The sequence below is a fragment of the Centrocercus urophasianus genome, unplaced genomic scaffold (genome assembly GCF_019232065.1).
Source record: "Centrocercus urophasianus isolate 14NV4802_14NV808 unplaced genomic scaffold, USGS_Curo_1.0 seq_46, whole genome shotgun sequence".
Classification (NCBI taxonomy): domain Eukaryota; kingdom Metazoa; phylum Chordata; class Aves; order Galliformes; family Phasianidae; genus Centrocercus; species Centrocercus urophasianus.
In genome coordinates this window covers 46,743-62,595 of record NW_024885044.1, presented here as the reverse complement: position 1 = coordinate 62,595, position 15,853 = coordinate 46,743, and the positions used below count along the sequence as shown (strand labels likewise).

Sequence of the window (15,853 nt, the reverse complement as noted above, 5' to 3'; positions counted from 1 at the left end):
GTTAAGGAGGAATAGCAAATGCAGGTTAAGGAGGAATAGCAAATGCAGGTGTACTTGCAATTTGTTATCAGTATGAGAACCAGAAAAGGTATAGAGATTTGAGAATTCTGGGCATAAATGTCCTTTTATAAGGTACAACCTGATGCATAAGGCCTTTAAAGAATGCTACTGTGCAGAATGTCCATCATTTTCAACTGACAGGACACAAAGTAGCTACCACAGGTTATTTCAGATATTAATAATAGCCATCAGTTATGGGGAAAATTACCATTATACAGTTGAGTTGACCTAACGACATGCATAGTTTGGATAGATGTACTGCAACTGGTTCCACAGGCCTAAAAGAGCCATCTCAGACTTCACTGTATTCTTGCATCTTTGATTGTGTTGCAGTTTTTCCATCTACCTTGCTTCACAGTGCTGGTTAACTTATGGAAATAATCTGAATTTCAAGCTATTTCTCTAACTGCCCAAGACACATCACAGGTGCTGCCAATTGTTCACTATTCAGAGGGAGCTACTTATCTTAAAGGAAGTTTTAAACATCTCCATTGTCTGCTGCATAGACTTACATCTGAGAAAGATATCGTTTGAGATGGTAGTAAGGATTGTGCAAGCATAGCAATATGTTTCAAGAACAAGTACAGTACTCCTTGTCACAAAACCAATTTAAAAAAAAAAAAAAAAAATGAACAACATAACCCAGAAGGAATCAACTGCAATGCAGATTTCAAGAGGACAAGATGACATCTGGGAGTATACCCAGTTAGCCCAAATCACAGAAAATATAAAAGACCATTTGGCTAGAGCTACGCATCCAGGGGTGGCCCAAATGAACAAAACTGGAAGGATTAGACCAGCCGCAGTAGAGTGAGAGTAATCCTTTGTTTCAAACAGAGGTGAACTAAGGCCTTCAGAATTTGTTATTTCTTGAGAATTCATTCTTGAAGATGCCTGAGCAAATCAGAGAGCTTGTCTTCACAAATAAAATGACAAAGAACCTCTATTATCCCGAGACCATCTGATTAAGAATGCTATTACTTCTTCACTGTATACCAGTGCATGTGTTTGTTATATAATGCAATAGCACAAATTCTGTAATACTTCATTATTGTTCTTCAAATTCAGAAGCAGCGTAAATTAGAAGTAGAGAAGGCCATGTGCTGATGTATTCCAGCATGATCTTTTCACAAGGGAAAAAAACCTGTGTTTACAGCAACAAATGTTTTAATACTCATATTTCAGATAATTTCTTGATCTATACACACAAAACCATTCTAGATGCAAGTGGGCAGAATGGAAAGTTTGCATTAGCATTACATATCTCAGTTGAGTAAATACCATGATTACATGCCACATCTTCATACATAATAAAAAGAAGCCAACATCAACAAAACAAAAATACCCTGATATCAGTGAAGGTACGCTGATGAACGTTACTCTAAAATATTTACAACAGCATGCACACGTTTCCAGAAAATTAGGAACTCTGATTTCATATCTGTAGATCATTTACAAAAAAACGTCACAAACTTGTTATGTTCTCATTGTATACACCAAGTTGTAGAGCAAATATCTTTTAATGAACTTAAAAATAAACCAGTATGTTAAAAAAAAAAAAAGAAGAACCAAGCAGGTACATATAAGTTACACTGAATACTGCATCCCTTCCCACCTTCCTTTGAGAAATGAGACAAGAAGCTGACTGCCTTTTTAAAAAAAAAAAAAAAAAAAAAAAAAAAAAAAAAAACCCACAAACACCACACTTAAGTCACCAGAGGTCAGAGATGGTGGGTATGCAGCAGAACTGTCTCTATACTTGATTCTACAGAATACTGAAAAAAATTCCCCTGTAAACCTCTCCTGGCCCTCAGCAAATTTCTGCTAAGTGTCCAGAGATAATACCTGCAATACTCATGGGTTGGTCTCAACTGACTTATCCAACGGCACAGAAAGATGTGCAGAAAGACAGCTACCAGGTAGTAGGTTGGACATTACTTAAGTTTGCTAACGCAGCCAAACTCCACAGCACGCAGCTGAGAACTGTCTTCTGTGGTAGGCAGAGGTAACTGGAGAGAATACTAGTTTTATGTTGAATAGCTAATACTTATGAAAGCTTCAGTTATCTTTCCTATGCATCTGTAACATTTCATAAAAAATATTTCCCTGAAGTAAGGCAAGGTCAAAAGTACGAGCACAGGTTAAATAAGAAAACATTAAAAACAAACAACAACAAAATAGAGACCCTCTTAGACACAAATAACAAATACTCAAACTTATCAGAGAAATCTGCAAATAATTGCTTTGCTACTCACCTGAGAGTGAGATACCTTCTGCAAGTCCATAAGGAAGGTAAGCAAAGATAATCATCATCCCAAACTCTAGAGAGGGCGTCTTTCTTAAATCAACGTGCTTTAGCACGTGCACACGAAAGTGTTAAGGAAAAGGTAAGCAAAAATTTTTGTTTATGTATTTTTTTAAATTTATTCCGTTATAAAACAGTGGGGTGCTTGATGTACTTATCTGCCAAATAGCTAACAAAGCCAACAAGTGGCCCCATGACTCAAGCATGTAAAGATTAACCATTTCTTACAAGGAGTTTTTTTTTTTTAATAGAACTACAGCTCGTAGAAGTCTATCAGAATGGACAGACTTAGAAAAGTCCTGCTACTATGCTACCTATACAGTATTGACCGCAGCATGCCAAACATCCAGAAGGAATCTTTCTCTACACATTCAGTCTTTGAAATTTCTTCAAAACTACTGTAAATGTGCCACAGAGAACCGTTAAGTAGTAAAAGCTTTCCAAAAAACAGAGTAGAGGTATGAAACAGCAAAGTAAAATAGTAGGGAGTTTTTTTGTTTTTGTTTTTGTTTTTTTAAATCATAACATCCTTTTGACTGCGCTAAAATTCAGAGGCTAACACACCTGTGATACGGATGTTCACAGGAGGAACATCCTGTGAACCAGCAACAACCTTCAATTGTGTTTATTTGCTGGCAACTATTAGGAGATTTCTTTCGCTACATTGAAATTTTGCACATCTGTGGGAAATCTAATATTCTGAGGCACAAAACCTGTAATAAGGCAGATGAGCTGCTTTTTCTTTTCTCTTGGTATCATTTATGTATCAGTGAAAGAAATATTAAGCATCTGTCATCCTCTTTTGTTGTGATATAAGAAGTAGTTTAAAACTTCATGGAATCAGGGTGGAGAACTGAAAGAAACATCTGTATTTAATCAGACACTCTGTTCTTGTTATTTACAAAGTCCTGTCATTTGCAACACACTGTTAAGGAATAGCTGTTGCATGAGCCTAGAACAGAAAATTACCTACAGTGAATGCAGCGTTATCATTAAAGCAAACTCTCAACAGGAGTGCCCAACTTAAATAAACATCCCTCCTAATCTCAGCAGAGAAGCTCCTGGGTTATTTAGCAACCAGTTGATGCAAGTGGAAAGAGCAAAATAAAACTCAACATTAAACCAAATAGAACAGTATTCATCTTCAGCTAACTGAATACATATGGACAAGTGAGCTGGTCTGACTCAAAACACATTGAGAAAAGGAACATTTTTATTTTTAACTAACTGTTTTACATATGTAAATGAGGAGCCATGTTTGTTTCAATACTGAAACCGAATTAAATCACTTTGAATTTACAAAACTGTGACCGTTTTTTATTACACTCCACACACTGCATATAATATAAACTACAGCATTTCAGATCTTAATTATGTTCATAAAAACCTAAAGCAACTTCTTAATGCATACCCATGCTCAATAATGTAAGAATAAAATAAGCATGAGAGATCCTCAACCAACAAAGCAGTCTTTATTAAGAAGTAACCCCTAAGGAACGCAGGAGAACACAGGAGACGAAATACTATTTGAATGTTGGAGTTCATCAATTTATGTGTGTGTTAAAAAAGGATATTAATGCAGAAATAAGGCCAGTAAGTGTTCCAAGTGCTGCAGAGCCAAAGAACATCTTAAGAAAGTACCCCAGCGCCTGTAGAAAAGTTTGCCATCCACTTACATCTGACATATTTTCTCTTGTCAAACCTTCTGCAGTGCTGGATATAATAAAAAAAAAAAATAATACAAAAGAAGTAATTGTAAATTGTAAGCCTTGACTCAAAAAAAGCCAAACAGCTTTTGGCAGTAGTAAAAAAGGCTTTATTTCTTTGTTGCTACCACTCTTAAAAGGCTTTTACTGTGATACACATTTAGCAAAAGGAATGTCAAAAGATGTTACATCAAGTCTTACTGTAATCCTCAAAGGGAAAGCTACTTCTGAAAATCCAAAGTTGCTCTCCTAAAGAATTTTCAGATTGGTGTAAACAAGCCGTGACAATGCCCAGTATCACAAAACAGTTTTCAAACTCTGAAAGCACATTTTGCCATGGCAGAAACTTTGGGTATGAAAAAAGACAGATCATGTGATCCTCAGAGAAGAATAAATGAACAGGGACAACTCGCATCTAATACTTAGGTGTGAATAAGCATCAAGAAGGTCACGGGAGGAAAACAAAGAACCACTTAAGAGGAAAGATATGACAAGTCTTTGAATTTCAGGAATATATTTCATAGACTTTCATAAAATCATCAATAAAAAGATGCGGTTCTATTTGATTGCTCTTAGTCTTCCATAAAGAGACCATGGCCATATTTAAAGCTATTAGTTCATTGAAAAAACACTCCCCCTCCTCCTGTCACTTCCTGCCCTTATAAAAAGTCTGTCCTGAGCTCTCCTCAGTCCCTTCAGACACCGTAAGACTGCTATAAGGTCCCCCCAAAGCCTTCTCTTCTCCAGGCTGAAGATCCCCAACTCTCTCAGCCTGTCCTTTCCAGCCCTGTGATCATCTTTGTGACCCTCCTCTGGACCCTCTTCAAAAGCTCTATGTCCTTCTCGTGTTGGGAGCTCCACAACTGGATGCAGTACTCAAGATGGGATCTCACAAGAGCAGAGTTGAAGGACAGAATCATCTCCCTTGACCTGCTGGTCATGCTTCTCTTCATGCAACTCAGGATACGGTTGGCTTTTGGGGTTGCAATCGCATATTGCTGGCTCGTGTTGAGTCTTTCATCAGCTGACACACCAAAATCCCTCCCTTCAGGGCTGCTCTCAAGCCATTCTCCACCCAGCCTGTATTTGTGCTTGGGATTGCCCCAACCCTGGTGTGTGACCTTGCACTTGGCCTTGTAGAACTTCATGAGGTTAGCATGTGCCCACCTCTCAAGCCCATCCAGGACCCTCTGGATGGCATCCTTTCCCTCCAGCATGTCAACCACACTGCTCAGTTTGCCATCATCTGCAAACTTGCTGAGGGTGCACTTGATCCCACTGTCCATATGAACTACAAAGATGTTAAATAGCATCAGTCCCTGAGGAACGCCACTCATCACCAGTCTCTACACTGAGCTGTTGACCACAACTCTGAGTGTAACCACCATGGGTAAAGGACAAATAGTTCCCTCTGAGAGGTCCAAAACATATAAAACTAAGTTCCTACTGCATGGATGTTAACGTAAGCCTACAGATTGAAATCTGAGAAGCCAATGATAAAGGAGATACAGCTGAAAATTTGGCAAGACAAATATTTTCTGTGCAAGCCTGAAAGGACCCACGTTGGCTTTCTGTTGCCAAGATACGAAGATGGAAAGATAGCTGATAAACTTGCAGTTAAAAACAGTTATCTGGGTCAATTTGATGAGGCACTGAAGGAGTTGCAAAAGGACAGCCATTTGTTTTCTTCTGCCTACGCAGTCTGTATCACAGATCTCTTCTAGCAATTAAAAAAAAAACAAAAAAAAAAAAACAGCATTATACCAAAAACACATTGTTTAGTTCCAAAAGCAGATGGAAGAATTCCCATATATTTCAATACCCAATTAAGAGAAAAAAAAGTGGCTGCTGTTTCCATACACCTGCAACACATTTGAAAATGCACTTACTTGGTCAAGACAATAGAGACTGCATCATTGAGAATGCTTTCTCCAAAAACCAGCATGTTAAGTACGGGATCCACATTGAGGGCATTGAAAATGGCAATAGTAGCCACAGGATCGACTGCAGATATTAAAGAGCCGAATGCAAAACTGGGAGAACATAAAACAACAAAAAAGAAAAGCTGACGAAAAAGATGTATCTAATAAGATTACAGTAACAGTTAGTAACAAATACATCTCAGTGTTTACACATAATAAAAAGTCATGCTTTCTTCCCAGTTTTTTGAAGTGACAAAAAGAGATGACTTTCTTTTTCAAAGGGGGAAGTTGTTGTCCAGATGGAAGTTTGAGACATATATATCTCCGTGCTCTCAACAAGTGCCAATGCCTTACTACAACTAAGTTTGAAAAAACAAGACACTACATAATCCATATATCACATATGCATAGTGTTACTCAGCATAGGAGTATTAAAAGGCAGCATCTAAATACAACAACTACCAGATAGACTGTGCAGAGGCAATGGGACTGCTTAGCTGCACAAAAAAACCCCAAAAACTGGTACCAATAACCAAGGTTTCTGTTGTTTGTGCATGTTTTACTTGTCTCATTTCCTACCTGCTATTTGACTTAATTATAGATTTTAACCAAAACCTCTTTTACTTGGCTTAACAATGAATACAGGAACGAAATAAGTAATTAATACAGAAATGAACTCTAATTAACTGTAGGGAGGTATGAACCCACATAGATTTTTTTGCCAACTTCGTTCAGCCAAGGAAGTTCCTTTTTCACATACTATTAATCATGCCAACTAATCAAAGTTCACATATTTTCACTTTAAAGGTTGATTAAAAAGCAGTACATTTCCTATTTGGAAAATAGGATAATAAATAAGCATAAGGATACTATTCGGAAATGAGAGTGTCAGAATAGTTTAGAGGCATCTGATCTATTTGTTGGTGTAATACACAATATTGAATATAAGCAATCCAAACTGAAACTGGAAGAGCTGGCCAACTGCTGTACATTTTCCCTAGAGTACATTTTCCAGCATTATCTTTTTGAGTGCTTAACTTCACATACTGCACCATTTCTCCAAGAGCTTACCTGTCTGTCATGTTGAGTTTATAAATTACATCAGCCTGAAAGAATAGGCAAAATACAAAAAAAAAAAAAAAAAAAAAAAAAAAAAAATCACAGTCAACTGTGTTTTGCTGCTTGTATAGGCAATGAATACAAAGATGTTATAATTATTGAAATAAACAAGAGTTTGGCAAAGCAGATTATAATAACAAAGAGAATAGATAGAATGCTTATCCGCATCCTGGGCTCGCTGCAAAACTCCAGAGGAGGGATCTCCAGAAGAGATCCTTCCCCACTGGCAGCAGCTCTTCAATAGGTCTAGGAGGAGTGCAGCCAGGCTCCACCCCTTCCAGCAGCACAGCTGCTTTGCCTTCAGCTGTGCTCCCAGGGCTGACTCAGTGCTCACCTCAGGTGATCTATCAGAGGTTCAGGCCATGATTCAGCAGTTCCCATACGCTGCTATTTTTACAAATTAAAGTATTAAGCAAATCTTAAACTAATCTCTTAAAAAAAAAAAAAACTAATCACATCACAAATACTAATCATAAATTATAATTATGTTACCTAACACTACCCTGTTACAATTCTGGTCATTCAAAATCAGGAAAGGCCAGATGAAACTGAACAGATACAAATAAGTAAAGTAACTAGGGCATTCACAGGAATGGAAATGTGAGAGATAAAGATAAATCAAGGACTACTTGGAATAACTAATGAAGTCTCAGAGAATACGTCATTACCTATGCCGGTAGCTAATGAAAGGGGAAACAACAAAGCAGAGAAGTTAAAGAAAGCTGTCAACAAAAGAAAAAAATAAGCTTAATAGTGGAAATTAGAAGATGGCTATTAAAGAAGGCAGGATCTGGTACAGCCATCTAATGGGAAGATCAAGTAATTAAGAGAAAGTAAAACTCAGTTCAAGTCTTAATTACTTCTAACATGAAAAACATAAGGAATTATATAGCGCACTGCAACGGGCTGCCCAGGGAGGTGTCACCGACTCTGGAGGTGTCCAAGGAACTTCTGGACATTGTGTTGAGGGACACGGTTTAGTGAGAACTATTGGTGAAGGTGGGTGGTTGGACTGGATGATCTTGTGGGTCTTTTCCAACCTTGGGGATTCTATGATTTAGAGAAGGGTTGTTAGAGTTAGGGTAATATGGTTAGGTCATGGTTGGACTCGATCTTAAAAGGTCTTTTCCAACCTGACATTCTGACTGTTTGATAACACTGCCTCTTTGTTAGCATGACAGCAGAGAAACAGACTTCATGATCCAAGAATTTACTTTCACTGTGTTTGCCTGTTCATGAAAAATGGACTTTCAATAAGCAGGTTGGATTAATGCAAGTGCTTCACGGTAGTTATTCTTACCTGGCCCAGGAAATAAATTCCTCCACCTACTATGAAAGCTGATATTGCTGTGCCAAATACAGAAAATAGTGTGATGGAGCCTATGTTCTGAAAAAAATTGCCCTGGAACACAGTAACAGTAAATAAATTACTGAAAATGAACTGAGGCAAAAGTCATGTTTCCTGTTTGTGTGTAAATTAGAATCTTAGATTCTGATTAACAGCTGGGTTTCAGAGATGAAAACTTCACTAGTTCAGTTCCAGCTATCCCAGGACAGGCCATATATACACACTATCTGCTCTCTCAGGGACAACCTCTGTCATCCCAGACACCACCTCAGTGTGGTAATGGAACAACAAACCAAATCCTAGATGACCAGTTGAATATTCACAAGCACTTACACACACTGCTCACTTGATAGAGTTGAAAACTAATCCCTCTTTTGTAGAAAGGGCATGTGAAAAAAGGCTTTTAAACAACCCCATAGCTAGTCCACTTATTAGTCTCCAATTTTGAATGAGAAACATCTTCAGTGACAGTAGCAATTCACATCATTACTATCACCCACAGCTTTCTCCCTCTTCTGCAGTACAGTTTAAGTAGAAAGCCAGCACACAGGACAGGCGAGAGCTGTTCTTGCCAGAACTAGCACCATGAGAAGTGTTTGTGGAAACACAGTCTCACAGGCAGAGCGAAAGCATTCTCACTTTTCCCCTTCTTTACATAACCCCAGCAACCCCACCTTCCTCACTTCTGATTCCATTCCTTCCCAGTGTTCCTTCTTCACATCAGCCCTTACACAGCCCAGTGAGGTAAGGAACCTCTTCAACCAAGGAGAACAACTTCTGTCCAATACCTGTCACCTTGCCAACATTCATTTAACATTCTCTGCATTCTGGATTGAAGAAGCTTAAATTTCACATTCTCAGTTTCCTGATAATAAATATGGTAGAATTTAGTGCAATTATTCTAGATTTCACTTGTTCCAAACAAGACCTCAGCATGTGAGTGTCTGGCAAAGGCTTACCTTGTGCAATGAATATCCAGACTCAAATATAATAGGTGGAAGCAAAAGCAGAAAAAACATATTTGGACGAAACATTTCTTCCTCCTGCAAAACAAAAGTGAAGCATAATTTGAAGGATATCGTGATTATTAAAATAATATTGAACCTTCACAAATATGATACTATTTGGAAAAAAAAAAAAAACAAAAAAAAAAAACACCAAAACTGATGGAAAATGAAAGTTGCATTAACCTTTCTCATTTATTACCACAAAAATAAAAGACTGCATAATAGTAAACTATTCCAGGGCTACTTATTTAATTACTTTTATCCAGTGATAGAAATCCAGGTATTGCTTATTTTAACTTTTTCAAATAAGCTGTGCATAAAACTGACTACTACTGACAAAGGAGATATGCTTTTTCAGCACTTTCAAAAAGTATTGCCATTTTACCTCACCTTCTGAACACATTAAGGACTGTCAAGGAACAGTGACCACTTGACTACTAAATTGATAAAATCACTTATAAGTACAGTTTCGTTAGAAAGTGAATCAATAGACAAGAACAAATCAGATCATCTAGTACACATACACGTGAACAGGTTCAAGATATATACCACTGCTAGTAGTCAGAGGCTTGATTTTTCTTGACAAATGTGATTTATGCCTGTAGTTTAGGGGTACTATTGCTATGGTTCCTTGTGTATCAAATAATATCAAAATAATATACCAAATCATATCAATAATTCCGTTAAAATTTAAAAATAATCATAATAAAATGATTATAAAATCATAATAAAATATAATAAATAAAAAATATAATAAAATCATATAAAAGGTGATAATTGCTGGTTGGTTAATACAGCTTTAATACAGTGAAAGTAATTTAAATAAGCTAACAGTAATGTCACCTGTGACCTGTTACCTTAGCTGATGAAACAAGTAACTAGCCGCAGCATATCCATTGCTTCTACAGATCAGATCACTGCTGACCAGAAATAACTAGGTAATCACTTGCTACGATCAACATTCCTGTGCTTGTAGAAACAGCGCTCGAAGGAGATCACACCTTGAGCTTCCTTTTTCCTTCCTATGTATATGACCTCCTTCAAATTATGCTATTTAACCAAAACAAAGTTATTTTAAAATGCTGCATTTCTGGATGTTTAACTGCTTTTCCATTTTAAGCCAAATCTAGCTGACACAAATTAGGAATTAAAACACATTAACTACTGCACCAGCCATTGTTTGTAGTGAGTAAACATGTAGAAATGAAATATCACAATGTGCTTCCTGAATCGTTGGATTGCTTAAATGAATGTTCATTGATGATGTGGATAAACCACAGGTGGCAAAACTCGTTTTGCTATAGACTGTCTCGTGGAGAGGTTTCTGCCAGGATCCTGGCTACCTGGGGAAGCCTCTGTAGCTCCACACAGAGGCAGGGAAGACCTCATAGCATCACACATCAGTTCAGGTTGGAAGTGACCTCTGGAGGTCTATAATCCAACCCCTACTTCGAGCAGGGCCAACTCAAATCAACTTGGGGTACCTCAGGCTTTATCCAGCCAAATTCTCCAAAAGTAGTTATTTTCATCTTTAGGGTCTTTACATCTAGTAAATAAGTATATATAACCGAACTGCAGATTTTTTTTCTACTATCACTAGTTCCATAATACAAGATGTGCAGTACCCTTTTTTACAGTCTAACAGGAATAGATTTGGTACCATTAAAAGCATTATTTTGGAGGAAGAAAATAATGCATAGAAAATAAATAGCAAGATCAAGACATCAAACATTCAGTTGTATTATTATTTTAAAAACTCCAAGTAGAGCATAAAATACTAAATTTCAGAAGCAACATCAAAATAAACTAATATTACTAACAGTCTTATATTAAACATTAAGGACTGTTCTGCAATTAAAAATTAACTGCTTCAAATATACCTTCCAGTTGGCCAGCTTCTGAGCTTCTATGATTTTTATAAAAGCTCCCATAAGGATACCTAAGAAAGAACAAGATACTATTCTTAAATAATCACAAAACATATTAATGTTCCCATTAACTCAGTCAACAAGATTTTAAAAGTATAAACAACACAAAACAACAATTTATTCCTTAAATTAGTTGTCTTCTTCACTGCACTCACTTGGCCACTTTTCTAGTAATAACTGACACACAGTTGCGCATTATTCAATTACATAATACTGACTGCCCCTGAATTAACACAAAGCCAATGCAAAAACGTCACAGTTACTCACCTAAGGAAACAACAGCTACGCTTTCTGGTAAAAAATGAAGGCGGTATTTTATCAGTAAATGCACCAATATGATGCAGATAGCTGTGAAAGAGAATAAAAAAAAAAAGCAAAAAAAATTGAGAACTTATAGCAGAAAATAAAATAGACTTTTAAATAGAATTTCAAAAATCCATAAATTTTTTTCCAGTGATTCATTAGGAATCCACTGATGGAAAAAAACAAATCTTAGGTTCCTAATTCTCTCCAGAGCACTTAAATTAATCTACAAATGACAGAAAATAACAAAGATAATTTTATTTCCTAAAATTTTAATAATACTTTTTATGAAATACTAGTATTACTACCTTCTGAAAACTTACAAGAAAGTTTCCTCTGAAAATAGATGTGAAAAAAATAACAGTAATACAGAACACAATTTTAATATCTACCTCTTTTTTAAACATCTCTTTATTTTTGGAGTAAAAAAATACATGCACACATACACATAACTGTAATACTATAATGAGACGAAAAGTACCACGATAATAGTAGAGTGACAAAGCCTTTGGCTACAGCAAATAAGAACGAGCCCAAATGCAACAGCCACAGATACAGAAATAAGGAAATGCACTACTTACCTTTGGAAGGCCTCAGGCAGGCAAGGATTTCTAGCAAGAGATACCCTCACCTCCACTGTCAAATGAGGCCTGGCAAGGGGTGGATCCTGGCTCCAGCCCTTCCATCACTCAGTACATTGCATGCAGCTGAGCTCCTCTGGGCTGGCCCTGCCTTCCCACCAGGTGCTCCATCACTGCTTCAGGCCGTGTCTCAGCATTTCCACTACAATAACCCTGATCAAAATTTCAAAGCTACACACTTCCACATCTGACTCTCTTTAAGGAGATGGACTTTATCCAAATGATTAATCAAAATATTAGAAAAAATTACACCAGAAGGGATATCTCAAGGAGATCTAGTCCAACCTCATCAAAACAGTGCTAATTTAAAAATCAAGGAATTTATCCAGGGCATTGTTCAGCCAAGTGGGGAAGTCTTCCAAAGCAAATATGTTCTATCCCCTCTGGATTCCAGTTCCAATTCTTCAACAGTTTTGTGGCTGCTTCTTGATGTTTTGGACAAATAAATCTTGTTCTATATTCTCTATTGCTCATGAATAGTAAGGCTATGTCAGTACAGAGATCATTCAAGTTCTTATCCAAAACAGCAGAGATATTTACCAGTGGGCACTGCTAAAAGTTACAGCAGTATAGGTAAAGGGCCAGAATATAAAATAGATAAAAAACATTGGCTTGAAGTTAAAAACTGAATATTTTAATCTGATGAGACAGCTACTTATTCAATATTCAGTTCTGTACTATGGTAATGTATTTTATCCATTGGAAATAGTCTCCCACACGTTGAAACTACCACAATTCTTCTCCCGTTCTAATCAAGTTCAACAAAGTCTGACAAAGAAATTCCACCTGGTCTGCACATCTGCAATATGCGTATTTCATTCTATTCATTAACAAATATTTCAGCAGCGGCCTGAGATATAAACTATTACTGTTTGCACTGGTATTGTATTATTATTTATTACTATCACTATACAGCTTCGAATAGATCTGCTTCTGAGTCTACTTCACTTCAGAAAATTTTAAAAGCTTTCTGATAGTTCATGACACCAGAGGTAACAGTATTGTAAACACATTCATTTTCATCCTTCCTACAGTCTTAGATGAGAGATTATGAATGGGAAAAAACTATGAACAATAAGCTTTCACACAGTTTTCTATTTTGTTCGGGTAATTAATGTATCCCGAGGATGATGCTTTCAGGATTCATTAAGCTATCACATGGGCATAAACAGGCTGGAACACAGAAGAAATAAATAAATAAATAAATAAATAATCACAGCTCTGTTCTTAAGTCCTAGGAATAAAATTTTATCATGAATGACCCTTTTAAAACCTACAAGGTGCACGTATTCAGAAAATTTATTTTAACCTTGCAAGCTTTTGGATCTGCCTCATTTTGCTTTGGTATTTCTTTTGTTTTTATTCAAATTCATATGCCATTGACCATGGGGAAAACATTAACCCTCTCTGAAGACAAACACACACTTTAGAAATAGGTAGATGCTTTCCATTTTTGCTGCAGTAAATAACAGTAATTTGTAGGAGGAAAAAAAAGTAAGTATCCTTTTATTCTGAAAAATGATTTGAAGAAGTTTTTGCATTGCTATCAACTCCACAGCTGTTTTTTATTTTCCACTTGCTACAGGAAAGAGTGATCACTTCAAAGACTAAATGACCTGTCTGTCAAAAAAAAGGGCTCTCTTAGCATAGCTTTACCTAGGAGAAACCAAGTATATATATGCACAAAACAAAACAGAGCCCTAATTGTCTGTGAAAGTTCCATTATTGTTACAGTTTTGACTACAACACTGCTCTAAGCAGACTGTAGGACAGCTATATTCTACTAAGAAAATGAAAGATGACAGCCTAGGCTTACAGAAAAGTTGGGTGTGCATCTGACGTTCAGAATGCCCGTGTGTGTGCATATATATATAGATAGGATGTATACAAATGTTAACATAATTACAGCAATCTGCAGGTAACCACACACTTGTAAAAATGTTAGAATCCTAGGAGACAGAAGAAATAGATGCTGACCTTTAGCACATGCGCATGTAAATCCCACAGTATGATATTACTTTATGTAACAAAGTATCTGAGCACAATCTAGAAATAATCAAAGTTGAAATCTCTCCTCAAAAACAGATCCAAGTGTCATGAAGCATTCTGACAGCATCACTCCCATAGACGAACACACACCACGTACTTGATTAGGAACATGAAGCCAATTAAACATCTTGTTTGCACTTTGAGATCAACATGAAAAGGTCTACAATGGTCCTGTTTCCTATGGGTTTGGGTAGGTCAGTTAGTCAAAGGTATATATACACCCAACTTTTCTAAATCCCTCTGCTTCAGCAATGCTCCATTTCACTGACAGAAAAGCAGAGTAGGAACAGAACAGCATGATTTTTAAAGTCAGCCTATATCCTCCTTTGTAAGCATGCTTAAGAGTGATTAAAAAATCACTCATCATTCACCTAATACAAGAAGACTAAAAAAAATGGTCATGCCACTGGATTGCTCCTCTTGCTGTGCCTGGACTCCAGTCTGAACGGGAAGAATGGGTTTGGCAGGTGTAGGCATCACCAGCTTGGTGGTAGCAGCCAGAGTGGTGCGGAGGGTGGCATTGATGACCTCACGGGTTGCGTTGGCAAACCTGTCAGGACGACACAGTAAGTGATTACGCAGCGCAGCGCCACCACCGAGGCTCTGGAACGCACGTGCCCCAGTGCCCCTCAGAGCCAGCCCCTTCCGCGGGCAGTACGTTCCCTCAGCGCCCCGCAGGACCCCACTGCAGGCCCCAGCCCGGGAGACCCGTCCCCCCTGCCCGGCCGCCGCGTCACTCACTCCGCCATCTTGCCGCCCGCCGCCTTATGCCACCCGCGCGAGGAGCCGCCCCAAACGCAGCCGCTTCCGGGGTTCTCGCCGATACACTGACTAGCCAGCATCCCTCCGAACTCTATGGTAGGAAAAGAAGTGATGGGTGGAGATAAAGTGTGCGCGTGCGTATGGGGCAGCTGCCCATCTGGGGGGGGGGGAGTATCACGTGATAGTGAGGGTGGGGCTACATTGACGTCGGCTGTCCGTTGCGTAGCGACGCTGTGATGTTGCAGCCCTGAGCTGTACGATGAGGTCAGTTGCGTGTGGAGTGCCTCGGTGTCCCCGTGTCTCGCGGGGCTGGAGTTGAACTCGGCTCTGTGCTGCCACGACCGTGTGGCGCCTCGGCCCTCAGTCGCCATCTTGCTGGGCTCCTTGTCCTTCAGCCGTGGGCCCTGGCATCGCAATTGCTCGCCATCTGCTGACCAGTGCCCAGCTAGTCCGTGAGCGGGGGCAGTTCCCACATCCTGTTTTTGTTCAGAGGGACCCCATAATATGTGGGACATCATTTTGGAAAGTTGGAATGACCTATCCTAGCTATGTGGCCCCAGCTCCATGTGCCCCACCAGCCCCCCACAGCACAGCAGCATGAGAAGCTGGGAAGTCCTTGCCTCAGTGTACGCTGCTCAGCAAGAGCTGAATCATATTGCAAAATCACAGAACAGCCCGGGTTGGAAGGGACCTCAAGGATCAT

General features: G+C 38.4%; 1 protein-coding gene across 3 annotated transcripts in view; it reads right to left on the bottom strand.

Annotated features, from left to right (window-relative positions):
• The window catches only part of SLC9A8 (solute carrier family 9 member A8), a 26,638-nt gene extending 11,403 nt beyond the window's left edge, over positions 1–15,235 (bottom strand). For all 3 annotated transcript variants that reach the window (XM_042834368.1, XM_042834367.1, XM_042834366.1), the window contains exons 1-10: positions 15,130–15,235; positions 14,760–14,938; positions 11,663–11,743; positions 11,348–11,406; positions 9,420–9,503; positions 8,413–8,514; positions 7,065–7,099; positions 5,961–6,104; positions 3,940–4,078; positions 2,316–2,421 (exon numbers count right to left, since the gene is read on the bottom strand). In XM_042834368.1, coding sequence (XP_042690302.1) covers positions 2,316–2,421; positions 3,940–4,078; positions 5,961–6,104; positions 7,065–7,099; positions 8,413–8,514; positions 9,420–9,503; positions 11,348–11,406; positions 11,663–11,743; positions 14,760–14,938; positions 15,130–15,230 — 1,030 coding nt within the window. In that variant the 5' untranslated portion in view covers positions 15,231–15,235. The remainder of the gene's footprint in view (positions 1–2,315; positions 2,422–3,939; positions 4,079–5,960; positions 6,105–7,064; positions 7,100–8,412; positions 8,515–9,419; positions 9,504–11,347; positions 11,407–11,662; positions 11,744–14,759; positions 14,939–15,129) is intronic.
• Positions 15,236–15,853: the final 618 nt, after the last annotated feature.